Below are 15,153 nucleotides of genomic sequence, written 5' to 3'. Positions count from 1 at the left end.
TCATATCAGGTCGAATGTTACAGGAAGTCAGTGCAGAGCAGCTAAAACTGGAGTAATGTGCCTTCTCCTCTTGGTTGTGGTATTTAGCCGAGCTGCAGAGTTTTAGATGACCTGAAGTCACTCAGTGGTTTTGAATATGACACTATTCAAATTTTAAATGAATTTTATGATGGCCATGTACTATTATATTCCAAATGCTAGTCCAAATTAGGCCTTATTCTAAATGTAGCATTTTCCGATTAAGATGTGGGACATGACAATGTAATTCATATTTTACGAGAATTCATGTACACTGAATAGCACATTTGGAATATGCGTCTCAATTGGGGTTTTTACCACAGTTTGGGGACCACAACGTCTTGCCTGTTTAATCTGCTTTGAGCATTGCCTATCCAACAGTTTGCAAGGTTGCACAAAAGAAGAAAGGCCCACATTTCTGGTCTGAAGGAGAAACACACCTATTTAGACTATGCAAGACTTGGATATCATAGGTTGTTAGTTACGTGCAAATATTGCTATGAAGGAGACTGTGTTCGTTAATTGGAATATGCACAGCTGCATGTAAACAAGGATATTAGTGGATTATTCATTTTCACTAGTCACATAAATAACTTTGTAGGAATATTGTCCTTTTGGGAAATAAGGGCAAAAACCAGAGCATTTTGTGCACTTAAGCATAGTCAGTATTTAACACCATTCCCCACCCCCCCCCATCCTTGTCACCCACCAGCTAAACCGGGCCTGCTCCCACGCTTACCTTATGGAGTACAGGACATTCCCATTCTTAAATATCCTCAGCAGTTTGTTGTCTGTAGTGACTTCATGGAAATGGGCCCCCTTCTCATTCGCAAAGAACAGATCTGGTTTCCATATGGAGTCTAACATAGAGGGGTCCAAGTCCAGAGAGTCATCTGGGTATTCAGCATAGGCAAGCCTGGGATCATTCCACTGCTGGCGGAGGAAGATATTCACTCGGTAGTCCTACAGACACAGAGAATAACATGGACACATCACACACACAGAAATTTATAAAAACATTTCTTAGGAACAGGAAGTAGCCTGACTATTTTTTAGATGTGGATGACGACTAGGGCTGTGCCATATCATACTGTTCATGATAATACCAGTATAGTTTTTAATATGATAAAAAAAAAATCATATTGGGGTAATGGCAATATTCCCACTTTTTGACTAATGATGTCATACCAGTATGCACAGCAAAAACAAGCATGACTGAACGCAAAAGTAACATTGCTACTGGCTCCACAGTGGAGGAGTTAGTTCCTAAAAGAGGAGCAGTGTCAGTAGTGTGGAAGTGGGTTGGTTACAAAAGATCAGGCACAAATTCACATTCTGTGAGTCCTCTCAGAGAGCTCCTAGCCAGGAGTCCTAGCTTGGGAGAGATTTAGAAAAATTCTTAGATCTACGCTAAACAAGGAAGGGACTGAAACTTTAACCTTAGTGAAGAGGTGTGGTTGACCCTCTGCTAGGTATGACACATACTTTTAAAGGTATTATTGGTTGATAAAAAGAAATAACATTCGTAGTGATAATGGACAGTGAAATCAATAGGCCTAATCAAACAATTTAGTATATATTAAGACATGGTGTAATTATGAATACTATTTTTTACTATTTTATGAACATCTCTGTTGAATAAACTTTAAACCATAAAAAAACAGAAGAAAAAAATAAGAAGCAAGGCCTACTTGCGTAGTAACTTCTTCACATGCTGACATTTGATAGTTGTCCTGATATTTACAGGAAAGATGCAGAAAATGTCCTATTTTGGGACTTTTGTTATTTTCTTAACCACTTCTGGCCAAATTATTACATATTCAAAATCACAAAAAGCACAAATCCCTTGTCCAAAACTATTAAACTAGATAATTTTCCCACAGCTAACCACTAACTCCTCCATCTGACTTAAATGCTTTTTTACAAACCATCTGGGATCATATTTGATCATAGTACCATATTTTACATCGGTTCAAACAACAGAAGTGCACTGGCAATCTAACTGTCTGCCAAGCCATTCTCATTCAAAGGTCATCAAATACCAATGTTTTAGCCCTCTGCGTCTCAAACAGACGCACAAGGTATCCTTCTGCCAGAAAGCCTTTCAAACACATGGTTAACGAAGTGAGATGCTCACAGTTTGGTTAGGTTTAGGCACCAAAACTACTTGGTTAGGTTTGCTAACTAGGTACTAGGTACTTGACAACCTGGGAATGAGAAATGTCTCTCCTAGCTGCTGTTACCTGCTAAATGAGGGTTATCTATGTGGGAATTAAAAACAATAAGAGGAGATAAACGTGGCTTAGGTGGGGGAGGGGGATGGCAATGAATAGCTCAGGAATGTTATCATTCATGGTCCCAGGTTCCTTTATGTGGAGCAGAAAAAGCTTAGGGGAAAATTTGGGTCATCTGTTTATTTTTTGATTTAAATAGTCCATGGTAATTAAATCATAAGTATCTGGGGGGAACGCAGGGTGTCTCAAACTAGTCCATACAGTGAACTGGGTGTCCTGATGCCAGTATTACTCCATTGCACTGCAAGTTCAGGTTCCTAGAAAATTCCCAGAATGCACTGCAAAAGGCAGCGAGCATCTCTGGTCACTATGCTCACTAACTGGAAGTGACATCACTCCTCTTCCTCTTCACTGCGCTTTCAGCAGAGCCAGAGTCATCGCACAGTGAACACAGATGTGGCTAATAAAATGAATCACGGGTTAGTCTGATCTAGGTAGGACAATAAGTAAGGATGTTGCTGATGCTGATGCTTTAGGCCTACATGAGCTGTGTCTATATATAGTATATATATAAATTGTGTGTGTGTGTAAGGGAGAGAGAGAGAGCGTATGTGTGTCTGTGTTTATAGACTCATTTATTTTTTACCTTTTACACCATAGGTTGCCCAGCTCTTTAGAGACCAAACACGTATTTTTTATTGTTGCTGAGAAACATGGAGCAGATTCATTAGGGTGTCAGTGTTCACTGATGCACAAACCTTATTAGAACTTCACAGTAGAGTGATTCACGGCCTGCCTGGGGTTGTCCTGAACATCCATACCTACAGATGTGACTTATGTTGGCTGGTTAAAGTGGCCTACATCTCAGCTTTTCAGTTATTAGTAATTTCTGGTATCTATATTATCACAGTGACTGAGCACCAAGAATTCAACACAGAATCCCCTCTCTACTGGCAACTGTTCTGCCAATGGAAGACAACTCTTATGCCCCAACTGCATATAATGTCCAATTTTTCAACTATGTTGTCAAATCTGCCGAAAAAAAACATGAAAATTAGAAAAGAGTGTATTTAAAGGGTAGTAAATGAAAGTCTAAGGGACTTACAGCTTGGTTTTGAAGACATTAAGATGAAGGAGAGTGAGTAATGCATCAACATGAATCGCATGTATAAACCAGAATGACCAAAAAAATCCCGCGCCCCCCTGTGTGTGTTCGTTTGTGTTGAGAAGTGTATTGTGCTAGGAAAATGTCCATTACCTTCATCACTAAGATACTGGTGGATATTACTAGTAATTTCACTCATTAACAGTAACATATTGAAATGCATTTCTATCTTGAAGCTGTGCTTTGAATGTGTCTTTGTCCATATCCATTATGAAACTGCATGAATATCTTTATATTAACAATGGATCAAATGACTGTGTCACTGAATGTGTAATGTGAGGGACAAGCCCACAGAGAGTTATCATTGGAGTTTCCCTTAGCTCTACCGATCTTTCTATTCCCTTGTAGTTCTTTACTTTGGTTTTATAACCCACAAACTCCACTCTCAGTGACATAATTTTGCTCCACTGCCACTAATAGAAGAAGTACAGACAAATCCACAACACTGCCTGCCCAACACCAAACAGCACACAGAAACAGCTAGTGATGAGCGGGTGAACATAGCAGAGCATCACAGAAACACACATTTCTAACTGAGTTGGTTGAGACTGAATTCCTTTTGGTCCAAAAAATCTGACTCCACAATGAATGCCTGTTTTACACTGTGCCTGCTGATATTGTAAACCTTATTGACTTTATAAGATTTAATTATATCAGAGTTGTATTTACAGCTAATTTCACTCCCCCAAAGTGGCTCAAAGCAACCAAAAAATGAATGCAGCTTTAAAGAACCATCACAACCAACGAGGATGCAAGCATGTCGTTAACATCAGAACATTGAAATTGTTCTAGTAGAGCTTTTAACTTGTGCTGTCTGTGAGAACAAACCTGTGGCATTATTATGTCTCCGTGTGTAGTCAGAAAAACGAAACACTGCTCGCACACAGATAGAGAAAGGATTAAGAGGGATCGAGAGATTGAGTGAACAAATGAAAAAAACAGTAATCTAACAGCCTAACAGTGGTAAATCTGTTTAACATAGATAACATGTACAGACCAGAGTGAACCAACCTGGCCTTAAGCCCTGTGTGTGTGTGTGTGTGTGTGTGTGTGTGTGTGTGCTGTATCTGTGACACTGGACATTCAAAAATTAACTCTGAATCTCTCCTCCTCTCTATTTTTCTCCTCTCTTTCAATGATGATGGAACAAGGAAGGAAAACTGTGTCATTAAACTATCTGCATTATAAATGGTGGTGGTTTTATTATGGTTTTATTTGAGGCATTTGTGCTTCACGCCACTACAATGCATACTCCATAGATATAGATGTATAAGTCGTTACTCTGAAAAGCAAAACAGGTTGGAGTGAATTTAAATCATTAAACTTTGCATCATATAATATTATCTATTCTAAATAAAACTGAGCAGGCCTTCTGAATTCACCACCTTCATCTTTCCCATTACCACTGTTTTATCACGTTTTCAGGAGGAACATCTTGGGCTGCTTGTGTTAAGCAGATGCTAGTTTTGGCAACCCAAAGTCCTTATGGGCGTCAGGGTTTTTATTATTTCAACAGGTAAGACTGTGCATTAGAAAAACACAACATGCAGTCATACTAACTGCAAGGCAGTGGGATGGATTCATGTCGGCATGAACCCATCCTCATCCACATCCTAGTTTTCTGAGACAGGTAAGTCAACAAACAAACAAAAGGAAGCAGTTTATCCTCCAGGTTGCAGCAGGTAATTCACTGCAGCCATCAATGTATCATAGAAACCAAGAATACTACTACCACTACTACTAATATACTACTACTGCTACTACTAATAATAATTATAGTATCCATTCTGACAGCAGCAATTTAAACTGTCTAGAACATAGCAGACAATTTATGACACTGTCTACCAGTCTATTCATCCATCCTTCCAATCATCATCTACGCCATAGCTGTTTATTATGTGTCAGCTGAAATCATGTCCTGCTACAGTTATACTTTCTGTTGTGTCACTAAAACATATTTGAAATGTTGATGTGTTGAGGTTATGTCATTGTGCACTCTTGTTTGTTGGAGGGAAAGAGGGAGTGGGTAGATGAAAAGACAGATGGTGAGAAGAGAGAAAGGTCTTAATCCTAATGTGACATATGCCCCCTGTATGTACTCCTAGTGCTCCTCTCTCTCTCTTTAGCTCTCAGTATAAACTGTTTATCATGAGCTCTGCATTTGTGCTGACCTCACGCTGACTGTTTTTGCCTTTTTAAAAAGTCCCTTATTGATATAAAAGCCAAAACAAGCTTCTTTTGACTTATGGGCTTGCTTAAGGTACAACTGATAATGAACAAAAATGCTTATAACTCAATCCTCAAAATAAAAACTGAAACTGAAAAAGCATCCTGAGAAAACAGACTACATAAATATGATAATAACTTCCCTGTGGTTATTTACTATAGACAGACTCAAAAAAGAAATCACAGCGACAGAGGGCCCGGATGACACATTCACAAAGCTGGTTCAGTGTTATGTAAACACACACACATACCGTCATGAAAAATTGATTTGTGTAAGATGAATAATAAAGTCAAATGAGAGAAATATTGTACATTCTGAAACTTCTCATGGCAGCTCTTGCTTGGCAGGCAAAAACACCAACATGCACACACACACACGACGTATCTGTCAGAACAAATTGCAGTGCTGCAGAAAGCACTTAGACCTTGTTGCTTCAATCATTCATTCACTCGTCCATCCATCCATCTTCAGAGAGGGCTCGGCTGATCACAACCCATCCTGCTCTGCTAATTATGCAAGAGACAGTGTGTGACAGACAGTGAAGTGGTGTTGGAATGTATAAATGTATAGTTCTATCTAGCTATCATCAGTTTTGGTTTATGAGGGCGAATTCTCATATTTTTAGAAGTTGCTAATAGCACTATTTCATTCTCTGAGCCAAAAGTGAATTGAGTGAGAGAATTGAGTGTTTTGGCTGTGCTCAGAGCCAAATACACAATCACTATAATTATATGTAGAAAACAGAGGAAAATGGAGTTGAACGGTAACAATATGCTTTAGGTGATACGCATAGTGTGAGTTAAATGAGATTTTTCTGCGAATCTGCTGTTTTTTTAAAGGTGGCTGTAATGTTGACAAGTGAATGAATACATCAGGAAGATGACCACCCGGAAAGAACTGCTAAAAGAGTGCCTCAGGCAGCAGAAGACAGAGGGCTATGAGGTGGAAGAGAAACTATCATGGAGGACCAAGTCCCTCCATGGGATGTATCATCGGCAGAGAAAGGAAGTGGTTCACATAAAGAAATCGCACCAGAGGCTAGAAAAGGCAGCACAGAGGTTCTGATCATGGCAGCACAAGACCAGGCCCTAAGCACCAGATCCATAGAAGCCTGGGTAAGCCACAGCAGACGGGACCCAAAGTGCAGGCTGTGCAAAGATGCGCCGGAGACAACTCAGCACATAGTAGCAGGGTATGAGATGTAAGCTGGGACAGCGTGCACTGAGATGAGAGGAAACAAAGTGACTTGGATAGTGTATAGGAACATCTGTGCTAAGTATGGATTTGAAGTCCCCAAGTCCCAATGGTGGTTGAGAACAACAGAGGTAAGATCCTGTGGGACTACAAGTTCCCGACTGACAAACAGCTGCTGGTTAAGCATCCAGCCATTGCGGTGGTTGACAAGGAGCAGCAGAGGGTAGTTGTGATAGATGTGGCCATCCCAGCTGACAGTAACATCAGAAATAAGGAGCATGAGAATAACCAGGGGGGAGATTGTTTACGTATTTGAGTGTTCTGAAAGGCGCTTCTAAATAAAATGTATTATTATTATTACTATTATTTATATTTTTCTGTCCTTGTTGATGATTTCAGGTTTAGAAAGATGATAATTTTTACTAATCTAATGGCAATCCATAAAAATCCTGATCCTGTTCTATGTGTATGTGACATACAACTTAATATCAATAAAAGCAGCTTGTTTGCAGCCTGGACTGACTTTCTGTCACTTAAAAGTATTTGCTGTCAGAGTCACTCAGTGTCTTCACTGCACATCTGCTATTCCTGTCTGCTTGTCTGTCTCTTCTGATTTCTATCTCTGTCTGCCTCCCTCTGTCATTATTCTACTTGTCAGGGCCTGTGTGTCCACAGTTTAAAGCTTTTCTTTACTCCTAGCACTACCAGGTGCTGGTATGGGCTAGCAACCCATGGCAGCAGTGGCAAGCCTTAACCTTGCTACAACCAGACTTAGCTACAACCAATATAAGGAAAATACCCCAAGAGTCAGCGAGAGCAGGGGTGGAAGATGACTCACAGGTGGATTGCATGGTAACGAACAGGACAACGGATATGACTATGCCTTGGATACATGACTCAGTGAGGGATGGGGGCACGGACCCATCTCTTAGGACCAGAGGTAGCAGTACTCAGGTGACAGGGAAGGCAACTAAGGAGAGCAAAAGTTGTGCATCAGAGGATAAGAAGCTTCAAGTTTGCCCATGTGGCTGGCAGAAAATAACATCAATCCGAGGCCTTAGGACCCATCAGGGAAGGAGGAAGTGTTTAGCGGTGGAAGGGCAGAGTGGCCGCATCGACCAGTATTTCTTGAGAAGTCAGTCGAATCAGTCGGATGAAGTCCAGCGACAAGTAGAAAACCACAGTTCGCAGGATATCAGTAACACTATCCCTGGAGAGGAGGAGGTACGGAGAGGGGATGCAGTTGGTGTTGAGGTCAACAGGCCAGCCAAGGAGAGAAGCATGGAGCAGAAAGCTAGAGTTAGGTGGCCGAGGGCTAATGATAGCAAAGAGTGGGAGGCAGTTGATAGAGATTTATCAGTCATATTAAGCAGGCTTAGAGGAGATGTAGTGGAGAAGTTGGATAAAATTGGAGATGTGATCTACTCCTATGGTCGAGAGAGATTTGGCGTGCTTGTCAAAAGGAAAGGCGAGAGGGTGCAGGTCGGCAAGTCTAGGCGGCAAAGAGAAATAGAGAAGTTAGTAAAGGAAAGGAGGCAGTTAAGAAAGCAGTGGAGGAAGGCGACAGAAGAAGAAAGGGAGGGAATTAAGGTGTTGCAGGAGGAACTGAGAAGCAGGTTAGCAGTACTCAGAAGGGCAGAGCACCTTAGGGAGAAGAGAAAGAAGAAGGAACGTGCAAGGTCAGCATTTTTTAGGAACCCCTTTAATTTTGTGAAAGGCTTGTTTAATCAAGAAAAAGGAGGGCAACTTAAGGCAACGAAATCAGAGATCGAACAGTATTTGAAGTCGACGTATTCAGATTCAAAGGAGAATAGGAACATAGGTCTTCCACCTGACATGCCACCATTAGGGGAAGTGGAGCAGGAGATGGATGTGAGCCCACCTAGGTGGAGAGAAGTGGTGGAGGTGGTTAGGCGTGCAAAGGCTTCTTCGGCCCCAGGGCCTAATGGAGTCCCCTACCGTCTCTATAAGAGTGCACCTGGCATCTTAAGGACACTATGGAGATACCTTAGAATAGTTTGGGAGAAACAAAGTATTCCAAGAGCATGGCGCAGGGCAGGAGGTGTCTTCATCCCTAAGGAGAAGGAGTCATCGGACCTTAGCCAGTTTCGGATGATTTCTCTCCTAAATGTTGAGGGAAAGATTTTCTTTAGTATCGTAGCACAGAGGCTGGCTAAATACTTAGAAAGGAATGGTATGATAGATACGACAGTGCAAAAAGCAGGGATACCAGGATTTGCGGGATGCTTAGAGCATACTAGCATGATTTGGCATCAGATTCAGACAGCTAAGAGGGAGAAAAGAGACTTGAATGTTGTATTTTTAGATCTGGCTAATGCGTTTGGGTCAGTGCCACATAACCTTATTTGGAGTTCCTTTGACTACTTTAAAGTGCCGGAGATAGTTGTTAACTTGGTGAAAGCATATTTCCAAGACATCAGACTGTGTGCAAGTATCGCAGAGCTCACAACAGGCTGGCAAAGATTGGAGGTTGGTATTATGGCAGGATGTACAGTGTCCCCGCTAGCTTTCACAATGGCTATGGAGGTAATTATTAGGGCTTCCAAGTGGGTCGTAGGTGGAGAGAGACGGCAGAATGGAATGCGTCTTCCACCAATTAGGGCTTATATGGATGATATGACACTGCTAACTTCAACAGTGCCATGTACAAGGAGGTTGTTAGATAAAGTCAATCAGAATCTCAAGTGGGCTAGTATGAAGATTAAGCCTAGTAAGTCAAGGAGTATTTCAATATACAGAGGGAAAGTAAGTGATAGAAAGTTCGCTATAGATGGTGAGGAAATCCCAACAATTAGGGAGAAATCAGTTAAGAGTCTAGGACGGTGGTACAATGTGGACCTGAATGATGTTGAACAGGTTGTGCAATTTAGAAAGGATGTTGCAGAAGGGCTGGAGAGAATAGATAAATCAGGGCTCCCAGGAAAACTGAGGTTGTGGTGCTTGCAGTTTGGCTTGTATCCTAGGTTAATGTGGCCAATGTCAGTATATGAAGTCCCATTATCTGTAGCAGAGAGAATGAAAAGGCTAGTTAGCTCTTATATTAGAAAATGGTTGGGTGCTCCCAGGTGCTTAAGCAATGTAGCTTTGTATGGGAAAGGAATGCTTCAGCTGCCAGTATCCAGTCTAACAGAGGAGTTTAAATGCACTAAGGTAAGGACAGAACTTTTATTATCTGGGAGTAAGGACATGTTAGTTAGCAATGTGGTTCCGAATCCTTCTGGGGGGAGGAAATGGAACCCAAGGGCAGCAGTGCAGGAGGCAGAGGCAGCTCTTAGGCATGCAGAAATAGTAGGAAATGTTCAATTTGGCCGGGGAGGCTTGGGGCTTGGCCCAGGCAAACCAGTGTGGAATAAAGCAGGTCTAAAGGAGAAAAGAAAGCTTGTAGTGGAACAGGTGCGTAGGCAGGAGGAGTTGTTAAGAGGGGCAAAAGCAGTTGGTCAAGCCAAACAGGGACAATGGTTGAATTGGGAAGGTGTTGAGAAGAGGAAACTTAGTTGGAGGGACCTGTGGAATATGGAGGAAGGCCGTATTAAATTTCTGATAGGGGCGACATACGATGTGTTGCCAACCCCGCAGAACCTAAGTCTCTGGGTACAGGGCGATCAATCGTGCCCACTCTGCTCAGGTACAGCAAGTTTGAAGCACATTTTGTCAGGTTGTAGAATTAGCTTATCACAAGGCCGGTATACATGGCGGCATAATCAGGTGCTGAGAAGCTTAGCCGCAGGCATTGAGGAGAGAAGGAAGCAGGTGAATTCTGGAAGTTCTAGAAAGGAGAGGTTAGATGTGCAGTTCGTTCGAGAGGGGGAGAAAAATAGAGCTGCTAAGTCAGGGACAAAGCAGGTAGGTGGCTGCCTGGTAGGGGCTGATGATTGGCAAATGCAGGTCGACTTGGGAGGAAAGCTAGTTGTGCCCCAGGAAATAGTTTATAGTAATCTGAGGCCGGACATTGTCTTATGGTCCATGAGTAAAAAGACTGTGTATTTTATTGAGTTAACAGTCCCTTGGGAAAATTCAGTGGAGGCAGCTTATGAAAGGAAGAAGACTAAGTATGCAGATTTAAAGACAGAATCTGAGCAGAGGGGATGGAAGACCAGGGTCTGTCCGGTTAAAGTGGGGTGTAGAGGTTTTGTTGCAGGGTCAGCTGTTTCACTGTTGAGGGAGCTGGGAGTGCATGGGCAAAATTTAAGAAAGACAGTGAGGGAGATGTCAGATGAGGCTGCTAGGTCTAGTCAGTGGATATGGATCAGGAGAAATAATAGTAGTTGGGGGGTGAAATAGGGACGGTGGGGGAGGGGGGGGCAGAGGACATGCATGCCTAACCCGGCAAGAGAAGAGGTTAAAGTCTCAACAAGACACCTCTCCTCTGCTCTGCTTTCCCCGCCCCATCTTCTCGCTCTGCCAATAGGAAGAGAACCAGGAAGTTTAGATAAGGTGGGGGTGTGGCCAGCTAGAGTCTCTCTTTGGAACCATGCGGCCTGTTCAGGTGAGTTTGCGTGGTAAGATACAGAGTTGGCTTGTTTTTTTGATCTTTTTGGTTGTTTTCCTGTTTTGTTTGCTTCTTGAAGGAAATGTTAGGGTTTGTTTTCCTGCTCTGTTTGCTTTTTGAAGGAAATGGTAGGGTTTGCTGCTTCTTGAAGGAAATGTTAGAAGAGGCTGTTAAATCTAGTCTGTGGTTTAGGCCTCCACCTTCAGCACCCTCTAAATTTTCCACCCCCTACCCGAACAAGGGTCTGTATCCAATCCCTACTTTCATCTTTTGACTCTACCTCTTTATTTTCTATCCCCTACCCGAACCAGGGTTTGTATTCCCACCCCGCTTTTTCTTGGTGCAGTTGGTGAGAGGCAGGGGTAGATGATGGTAGTGTGGCAATCGGCAGTTACATGTGGCATCTAGGCCTGTGGTAGCATTGTAGCAGCTAACAATAGCTAAAGCGGTGAGAGTATGATAGTATCTTAGCAGTTAGTATTGGTAGCTAGCAATTAACATTAACAGTATAGGTGAATCTAGCTTTATTGTCTTCTTCTGTTCCTCTTAGCAGGTAGCGGTTAGCACGTAACATTAGCTAAATGGTAGCATCGGAACTGTATTGTCTTCTTCTGTTCTTCCTAGCGGTTAGCATTAGCGTTAGCAATAGTTAAATGGTAGCATCGGTACTGGCCACTACCTGGAGCATCTCTGGGTCAGTTGAACGTGGCGGTGCTGTTTGGATTGTGTAGGAGCAGTGTGAACTGGCACTAGGGGGGGTGACTCTGGGACGCCGGAGTTCACTGCCTAACCTCCTGGAGGTGTAGTGGGACTAAGTAGGCGAAACACTGTTGAAGGGAGGTTTCCACCTGATGACCCCCAGAGACGTGTTAGGAATCACTGCTCTTTGGCAGGTATAGAGGCAGATTAGAGCTCCAAGGTTCTTCACTGAGAATGAATCCTCTTTTTGAGCACAAGTATCTTGTGTTTAAATTAACTCTTGCAATTTTTTTTTCCCTTCTGGTAGGTGTTGATATCTATAACTTCTGCTTTAACTAATTACAGTTACAAAGAATAATGTCAGTGATATCACCAGTAAGTTATACCACCTGTTTATTTTAAAAGATACCTATGGATTTGACTCTTCTGTTGACCACCAGCCAATGTACTTTGGGGAAATGCTCCTATTAGCTGGTGGACATTTACATTTTATTTTAAATGGAATTGTTGGCTTGAGCTGTTTTAAATTTGGACAAATAAACCAATTTTAAAAGCTCTGAAACTGTATTCAATAATTTACAACATCTTGAGGCTTGATAATAATTGACAGACTACCCAGTCTTGATACCTTTACTATCTGCACATAACCATCCAGCTCAAAGCTCTTAAAGTTCTACTCTTTTGCATACAAAAAATGTTTTCTAGTAACCATTTTTTCTTTTTCAAGTATATACTGCAATCTGCATTTCTATATAAACAGAGAAATAATCCCTTTGCACTTATCAAGGAAGCATTGATCAAAGTCTTAAATCCTAAATACTGACCTAAAGGTCCAGATTCTGATTTGATGATGTGGGGCCTAACTGAAGCATCACCGCATCATGTCTGTGCACTGAGCACAACCCAGACGATTCAGCCATCGACACTAAACACTCTACACTAAAGTACACTACACAAAGACTTATGTATTTAATTGACAAGATTGAGCATCCTGTTGAAGACTGTAGAATATAGGTTTTTCTGAAACAAGCTGCAAAGTGCAGAAAGCATCACAAAAGCTCACAAATAGTAAGAGTAATACTACTTACTTTTCCTTACCTTTCACCTCTGATGCACATAACATTGCCATGTTTAGGTCTCACCAATGACAACTTAATTTGGGTTTACAAGGATTGTGTTAAAATGCTGAAATAGCTCCCCATAGAAAATAAAGGTATTGTAATTATGCTATTTTATTTTAACCTTATTTTAACCTAGTTTACTGTAGTTTCATGCACTGTCTCTGTTACTTACCATGGTGGTTTCAGCAATGGAGCCAAAGCTGTTGATGAAAATGTTGCAGGAAACATTGACTGGAGGACCTACAGTGGGATAGAGATAGAATGATTAGAGAGCAAATGAATATAATATAAATTATACAATATATTTCTAAAAGATAAACAAGCTGCTTGAGCATATCAAGACTGCTTTCTCTGAAGCTGTTTCAGAGTGGACTTTCTGCCCTCTAGCAATGTCTTCATACAGCCTTAAAGGATGTTCAGCATATTTAAATACAGATGCGTTATCCAGTGTGGATGCCTTCAAACATAAACCTGTGTGACCAGTAGGCCATACTGCACAGATTAGTTACAGAAGAAACTGAGGTATCCTGAAGATGTCATTTTAGAGGCAACAGTGGTGTTGGTGTACTGGATTGCATTATATTGAAGAGTGAGCAGTCCACTTTTAGGTAATATATTTTGAAGAGAAAATGCTAGAAACGCCTCCCAGTATAATGTAAGAGAAGACTCTTAGACTCCTGTCAGCCCATCAGGAAACTGCTTCTTTTAAGGGGAATGAGAGGAGCTCATGTGATTGGCCATTATTGATCCCCACCCCAACTCCACCTAAGAATTAATCAATCCTATACCATACTGCGCTGGATTGGACTGTTTCAGTGTTGTACTCTCCTAATTATACATTTGCAAAAATACTGGCTACACCAAAATGAGCTTGTGCCCAAAGCCCTACAAATAAACATACTCAGCCAATAGCAATTTAGAGTATATGTTTTGACTTTAACCTGTAGTAACGTGAGGGACTAAGAGGAAAACCACATAGACGTTTTTGCAGTCAGTGATTTTAAGGATCAAGAAGTAGCTCTTTGGGTTCTGACGTGAATTGACAGAGATATCTTTAGGATAATTCAGAATGATACTAATATAGCTTTACAGCAGACTCATAAAGAACATAATGAAATAATTATTTATTTGATTATCTACAAATAAATCAAATAAAAGTTCTTCCTTTATTTCCTATTTGTCATTCTGCAGTGCTTCAGTTTTCAGTACAATGAAAGTAGGGCTAGAATTTGAATGTTTAGGATGGCTGTCAAGACAGTTTGACATGTGTCTTGGTTAGAATCCAACTAAAAACTGTCTTTGTGTAACAGAAAAAAGCTCACAACTTTCTACAAAATCGATATGCTTGACTTACATATGTATAATTTTAGAGCCACCTGGTTGGTTAATAATGCAACTGCCCAAATAGCTCCTCCTCACACACCTTACATGTCTCAGCAAAGGAAAATACTTCCAACCTTGAGGTGGACGAATGGGTGAGCAATGTGGCAATCAATTTTTCTATATTTAGTGCTTTAAAGTTGTTTTCGGTTGTTTTCAGTAACATGCATTTTAACTGCAAGCACGACTAGCATGTAATCTGAAAATTACAGATACAGATTTGTGCTATTTCGATATTTTATTATATATAGTTTGTTCTTACAGTCACGGTACACTTTATTTTCACTGCCATTTGCATTTGATATTCCTTTTGTGCAATACTTTTTACTACTGTTTACTATTTGGCTGTTTTATTATTTTGTTATGTATATAATCTTTTTACTGCTCGCTATTTTTATATTTTTATTATGTATAGTTTGTTCTTTATAGTCTTATTTTCACTTATTTCACTGTGTGTAATGCTGCTGCTGCACTGCAATTTCCCAGCTTGGGATAAATAAAGTCTATCTATCTATCTATGTAAACAGTAACACAAGTAACATGTTTGGTACCATGATGAGTTAGTTAGTTAGTTAGTTAGTTAGTTAGTTAGTTAGTTAGTTAGT

The 15,153-nt window shown here is 41.0% G+C and overlaps 1 protein-coding gene across 1 annotated transcript in view; it reads right to left on the bottom strand.

Annotated features, from left to right (window-relative positions):
• glra3 (glycine receptor, alpha 3) overlaps positions 1 to 15,153 on the bottom strand; it is a 47,143-nt gene that overhangs the window by 21,021 nt on the left and 10,969 nt on the right. Inside the window, exons 4-5 of the mRNA XM_041934425.1 lie at positions 13,341 to 13,408; positions 758 to 981 (exon numbers count right to left, since the gene is read on the bottom strand). Coding sequence (XP_041790359.1) covers positions 758 to 981; positions 13,341 to 13,408 — 292 coding nt within the window. The remainder of the gene's footprint in view (positions 1 to 757; positions 982 to 13,340; positions 13,409 to 15,153) is intronic.

Source organism: Chelmon rostratus, chromosome 3 (assembly GCF_017976325.1).
Source record: "Chelmon rostratus isolate fCheRos1 chromosome 3, fCheRos1.pri, whole genome shotgun sequence".
NCBI classification, from domain to species: domain Eukaryota; kingdom Metazoa; phylum Chordata; class Actinopteri; order Chaetodontiformes; family Chaetodontidae; genus Chelmon; species Chelmon rostratus.
The sequence above is the reverse complement of the archived record's forward strand: the minus strand, read 5'-3'. Positions and strand labels throughout refer to the sequence as shown.